The 6691-nt window shown below is 43.4% G+C and overlaps 1 protein-coding gene across 2 annotated transcripts in view; it reads left to right on the forward strand.

The window, feature by feature from the left end:
* The window catches only part of CCDC186 (coiled-coil domain containing 186), a 39339-nt gene extending 34614 nt beyond the window's left edge, over positions 1-4725 (forward strand). For both annotated transcript variants that reach the window (XM_054071825.1, XM_009570574.2), the window contains 2 exons: positions 508-727; positions 1228-4725. In XM_054071825.1, coding sequence (XP_053927800.1) covers positions 508-727; positions 1228-1311 — 304 coding nt within the window. In that variant the 3' untranslated portion in view covers positions 1312-4725. The remainder of the gene's footprint in view (positions 1-507; positions 728-1227) is intronic.
* Positions 4726-6691: the final 1966 nt, after the last annotated feature.

The raw sequence follows: 6691 nt of genomic DNA on the forward strand, positions 1-6691 counted from the left end.
GAAGAAATTGTGATATCCCTTCCTCCGTCCAGTACAGTTTTCTGTTAAGTACATCCCTTGCTTAAAGAGCCTGTACATTTATGCCTGTCTGGTGCCATTTCATAGAACATGATCATAGCTTGTGAAGCAGAGACTGTGATTTTTATCTCCCCTGGGAAGCTTAGGATTCCCTGTTTGGAGTCTTTCAGCAAAGAAAAGTAGAGACATGCATTTCCTAAATACCTTTTTTGCTTCAGTAGCAATATTGCTTTCTCAAAATACTTCTAAATGTGCGTGCCTTGCACATCGCAGTAACTCAGTTTACCAGCATCTCTTATAGCACTTGTGCTGTCCTAGGTTTTCCTCTGACCTAGAAATTACAGGCATTTAGTTTTACTTCCTTTTCAGTAATACAGCACTACTTGAAAACAGAATCGCTCCATGTCAGGAATCTGAAGTCAGTTCAATGTCTGACTTGTCGCTGCCTTGTAATGCTCTGGTGTCTTTTAAATTTCTTTCCCCTCCCAGAATTATCCAGAGTTACATTTTGCGGGAAGAAGCTGGAACGCTGTCATCAGAGGCCTCGGACTTCAACAAAGTACACTTGAGTAGACGGGGTGGGATTATGGCATCTCTGTATACATCTCATCCCGCCGATAGTGGTCTGACATTGGAACTCTCCTTAGAGATAAACAGGAAGCTGCAGGCCGTGTTAGAAGATACATTACTGAAAAATATTACGTTGAAAGTGAGTAGCGATGCCAGGTTTTGCGCACGTTTGTATGCATATGAGATACTGCCCTCCCCGCGTGGAGCTAGGGGCATGGGCTCTACACGCCTGGCTCATGCCAGTGGCTGGGTTCCCCATTCAGCTGTTGGGGCAGCCTCTACCCGGCAAGAAAAAGAGAATAGGCTGGAAAATGTTGTGCAGACTGGCAGCCAGACTGCAGTGTTCTGCAGAGGTTGGAGATCTCTTCCGTTAATTATCCTTCCTCTTGAACGCTACACTTTCTAGACAGCCTATAGAATGTTAGTAACTGCAAAAAAAAGACTTGCTGAGAGCTTTGCATCCTTTATTGAAATGAGCTTGTTCTTCTTTAACTCTGTTTAATCATTTGTGCTTTTTCTGGATACTTGGAAGTATCAACCTGCTGACATAAACAGTAATTTTAACTTATTAGTGCATTTTGTGCTGATTGACTCACTTTCCCTGTATAACTTACCCTATCCCTTTTTTTGTCCCCAAAGGAAAACCTTCAAACTCTAGGAACAGAAATAGAACGGCTTATTAAACACAAGCATGAACTGGAACAGAGAATAAAGCAGACATAACCACAACTTCTATGGAATAACCAACACAAGGATGCAGGCAAGGCAGGTGCTACAGACCACTGGATTTTTTACATTTTTCCTGAAGTCTGCTTGCCTGCCAGCACAAGCATCAGGTGTTTCACATACATAGCCCGTAACCACACAGGCTTTCCTGTGCAAGAGATCTACAGGACGCGGCATCGACATGGTTCTGTCTACCCAATGCCAGCCTGAAGTGTTGCGGACTTTTCCTACACACTACATTTATCTCAAACTTTTGTTTCAAATGAGATACAGATGCTTCGCAGCACGTACTGTGTTTTGAGTGAGTTGCAGTGAGACTTCGATTTCTGCCCTGTGTAATTAATCAGTCTCTTAATGATGGAGCTTGAAAAAAATGAAACCAATTATGTCTTAGATGCTGAACATATCCAGTGTTACTGAGCTTTAAGGGCTTTCAGACATCATTTTCTTTCTTGCAAATTATTTGCTCTTTAGGTTGATTACGCTTTTTTGACACATGCATGGAAAAATGCTTTGTCACAACATTTTGGTCGTGGCAATAATATTGCACACTTTCTGCTTTAGATTAATGTTCAACTGGTCAGTTTCTTTATTCAAAAGAAGTGAAACAACAGTAAAACTAAGGGATTAAGGAGCTTTCCGATTCAGTTGTTGAGTGTGTGTGATTGAACAAATGTCAGTTGAATCCTGCGAACCCTCAATCTTTAGGCATAGCGATCTAAAGAGGTCTGAGATACTTGGTTAATAAAGTTCTCTGGCCTTCTGCGTAACTAATAGGATTTTAAAAGTAGGAGTTTCAACTGCCCATCTTTATATATGTACAGGTAGACATTGTGATTGCATCTGTTTTCAGGTGATCAGAAAAGCTATTTTCACAAGTAAAAGGAAGCTAGCTAAATTTTCTCCTTAACTGTGGCTAAACCGGTGAAAGTAATGGTAAGAAATAGGAATTACATCTAAATGGGATTTTTAATCTATTAGTTGGACTGTGAAAGTGACACAGAAATCTGTGCAACTCCTTATTTTTACTGTTGTGAAGAATTAATTGGTCAAAATGGCATGAACTGAAAACTGTTACTTAGTCCTTCAGGGGCTGAGAGGTTGATGGATCTCAGAAGAGTATCAGTGTCGAGATTCTGGTTAGTCACAACATTTTGTTCACATTTTAATTCCTGGATAAGTAATTTGCAGGATCTGAAATATCTCTATTCCAGCAGTAAATGCATAGATTTCTGTATTTATTGCCTTTTGACCAAAATGAATTGACCAGATCACAGTGTAAATATGTACTTCGGGTTTTTATTAAATACTTGAAGTTCTGTTATCATGAATACAGATTCCATGTATATTGACAATAGCAGTGCTTTAGCTATTTTAATTAGAAAGGATACTTGATGGGAGAGGGGGAGTAATCTGTCTCGGCACAGGCACCGTTTGCATCCTGCACAAAACAAGGGGCCTGAATCTGGCAGCACAGGGATAGTTTATCAAAGCATGTAGGTGACTTGGGGGTGTGTACACCATTTTTGGGTTCCACTGAGTCACTTAAGCTTTGTAATGAACCAAATTGAGTTTGATTCAAGACAGTGAGACTTAACCTGTCTTCAAAGCAAAAAGGATCTCTGAAAGCCCTTGCAGGATCAAGAACCTGATTTGTGGTCCAGAGAGCTTCAAGAGTCTTGGATGACATGTCCTTTCAGTGTCGAAGGATTAGGTGTTTCTTTAGAAGGGCAGGGTGACAACAAGATATTTAAAACCTGACCGAGCATTGTAGAAACTGTGAGCCTTGAATTTGGGTGGGGTTTTATATATATTTTTCTAATTCCTGAAAGCAATGGTTATCTGAAGTGTTAGGGAATTTGGACCAGTCCAGTCACAGCACTACTTCTGTTTTACTGTTGTTTAAGTGACGAGGAAAATACCTAGCTCTGCTGAAACAGATTTGTCACCAGCTTCCAGGCAGTGAACAGGCAGTTGTTCTTGACTGGACTGGACCTTCTGCAGAAAGAAAGTATTTAGAACAATTTGCATGTCAAAACATAGCTTAGCTCTTGTGTGTTTGTGTTTCCAAGCTTTAATGTACCAGATTTCTGGATATTTTCAAGCATTCAGCTGAATGACTCCAGTATTTTAGATACCATGTTAATAGTGTAATCATTTACTGTACGTTCTCCGGGTGTACAATGTGAATGAAGGAGAGGTGTGGTGCAGATGGAGTAAGTGCAATGACATTGTGGAAATTCTTATTTCTTTTTGGCATGGATGTTTCTCCTTTTAAGTTATTTGAGAAACCTAGTTCGCTGTCCTCCTGCCCTGCTGGAAATGCTGCTTCCTCTCTGTAGCACGAGTAACTCCTCAGACATTTTTCCTTGGTTACGGAGGCACACAAAGCACCTAAAATATCATATTGTTTGTTGTGCGTGGTATTTTCACGGACCAAAGTAATCTTCTATAGGCATTATGTTCAACTTACCTGTTGGAGATGGAAATTTCATTGTAGCTTGCACATTGGCAAATGATTTCCCATCTGGTAAGCGCAGAATGGGCTGAATATGTGACAGGGGCAGCCAACAACTTTGCATAACAGTGTTGCACATTCCTGAGAGGTAGCGGTGTGTTAGCTGTGCAAATGTTGCTGGCAGACCCCCTGCCCATTATTTCTGTGGGATAAGTTGTCAGGAGTGTAATGTTGGTGCACGTCCCAAGCACACTCCTGTGGAAGGGTGTTTCTGTGGGATGGTGCACGCAGGGGAGCCCCAGCTGGAGCGGAGAGAGCCCAAGGCTTGGGTAGCAGTCACGTTTCACTTACAGTTCTTTCAGAAACTTTGTGTTATGAACCTGAGATTGAAAAGTGTCCTCAGATAAACTGAATTTTCAAGATACAGATAAACTGATTTTGGAGGCAGCCTGGAGCAGTTAGCTGCCTAGGCTGTCACTGAAATTCAGTGTCCATTACACATGTAATTGCCACAGGCTGCTTTTGAGAATGCCAGGCTTGTAACTGGTTGTGTCCTACAGGCTTAAGCAGCTGTTTCTTAAATACTCAGGGTGCTCTTTTAATTCAAACATCACACATCCAGATGTTAGAGGACCTACAGGAAAGCTGCCTGTGCTTTTCCACCCTCTGTAAAACCCAGCACTGTCTTTGTCTAAAGCCAGACCCTCTGAACTGAAGGATATCATTTTATGCTGTAGAAACCACTGGCTTTCTGCCACATAGGCTTGTGCAATATTTTTAATTTTAGTTTCCAGAAAATAGTGGAGATCAATTTGTTCCTCAGATATGTTCTCATCATCTTCGCTTGCTGCTGGCAACACCTGCAGTATCACCAGCCACTAAAACTGACAATACTCTCTTGAAATATTTTTTCATGACAATATTTGGTTTATATAGTATTTGGGTTTTTTTTTTTAATAAAAAAAATTAAAAATCAAATTTCTGGTTTCCACTGAAAGGAATGTGAAGCTGAGTGCCTGCACACTGCAGAGACCTGCATCTGGGAGGGTGTTAGAAGGCAAGGACTGTCCAAATGGGCCTCCACCCTTCGCACTCTCAGTGGGAACAACTGTGATGGTAAATATCAGCAGTAGGTGGCACTAGAAATCAGATTTACTGTGTCTGCACAACGACTTGGAACCTGTCAAAGGGTAGTGGCTGCGTTGGAGAGGGAGCTGGGAGGTATTTAGAGGTTTTCCAATTTGGATGGGGGTTTCCTTCCCATTTTCTTGTTCTGAGACTATGTTGAATCTTCCAATATGTGTGTGTCTGCTGTCTGAGTATACAGAGAATGTCTATTGATTTAATTTTGTAGATACCTGTTTCTGTACAAAGTTTTTGAAGATATCGCTTATACATTATGTATATATTGTACTTTGAGATAATAAACATACAAATGCTGCTGCCTGACTCCGGGCTGCGCTGGCAGCGCTCTCTGAAGGTGTGTGGTGGTGGCAGGAGGCTGCTCTGCGCTGGGTGGGAGTCTCTCCTTTCCATAGTGCAGAAATGATGCTTGTAAATGAGTCCTCTGGGCTAATGTGACCCTCATGAGGTTCAACAAGGCCAGGTACAAGGTCCTACACCTGGGTTGTGGGGCAATCCGTGGTTTCCATACACGATGGGGGATGATGTGATTGAGAGCAGCCCTGCAGAGAAGGACTTGAGGGTGCTGTTTGATGAGGAGCTCGACACGAGCTGGCAATGTGCGCTCACAGCCCAGAAACCAACCGTGTCCTGGGCTGCATCCAAAGAAGCGTGGGCTGTGGGCAAGGGAGGGCATTCTCCCCTTCTACTCCACTCTAGTGAGACTCCATCTGGAGTCATGTGTCCAGTTCTGGAATTCTCAACCTGAGAATATGGAACTGTTGAAGTAGGTCCAGAGGAGGCCACAGAGATGATTGAGGGCTGGAACATGAGGACGAGCTGAGAGCGTTGGGGTTGTTCAGCCTGGAGAAGAGAAGGCTCCAGAGAGAACTTGCAGTGACCTTCCAGTACCTGAAGGGACTACAGGAAAGCTGGGCAAGGACTGTTTACAAGGGCATGGAGTGATAGGATCAGAGGGAATGGCTTTAAATCAGAAGGGTGATGATTTAGACTAGAGATTAGGAAGAAATTCTTGACAATGAGGGTTGTGAGACACTGGCACAGGTTGCCCAGAGAAATCGTTGCTGCCCCATCCCTGGAGGTGTTCGAGGCCTGGTTGGATGGGGCTTGGAGCAACCCGATTCAGCGGGAGGTGGAACTGGATGGGCTTTAAGGTCCCTTCCAACCCAAAGTATTCTATGATTCTATGAAAAGCACTTTCAACTGCCAGCAAACTGCTCCTGCCAGTGTGGACGCCGGGAGGGCACCAGAAAAGTCCCATCTTGTTTCTCTGTAAGTGGGTGTAATGTATATATAAATATATAACAGGATCTGCAGGTGGAGGCGTCGCTGCCGCTCACAGCTGGGCCGGGCGATGCCTGCTGCCATCCTCTACTCTTGTTGCACTGCCTGGACAAGAGGTGGCACTGCATCTTTGCCTTAACAGGGAAAATAGAGCTGCACACCTTCACTCCTGTACTCCATCACTTGGAAACTGGGGTGAGACTTTTCCATCCAAAAGATGGGTAATAGGTGTGCTGCAATCAACCACTGCTGTGAGCTGCTGCCTTTCTCAGTCAGTGGCCTGGATGCTGGAATCCTCTTTTCCCTTGTGTAATGGGAATTTGACAAACCTATAGACCCAGAAGCAAGGGCTGGTTCCCTCGGCCACAGTTCCACATTTGGGACGCTTTGCTGCTCTGCTTTATTCATTCCCTTGCAGAGATCTAAAGTAGTTTGGGGTTTAGCTGTGCTATTATTGCTTTCTTAAAAAACTGAACAGTGGTGCTGCCAGGC

This window comes from Cuculus canorus, chromosome 7 (assembly GCF_017976375.1).
Source record: "Cuculus canorus isolate bCucCan1 chromosome 7, bCucCan1.pri, whole genome shotgun sequence".
Lineage (NCBI taxonomy): Eukaryota > Metazoa > Chordata > Aves > Cuculiformes > Cuculidae > Cuculus > Cuculus canorus.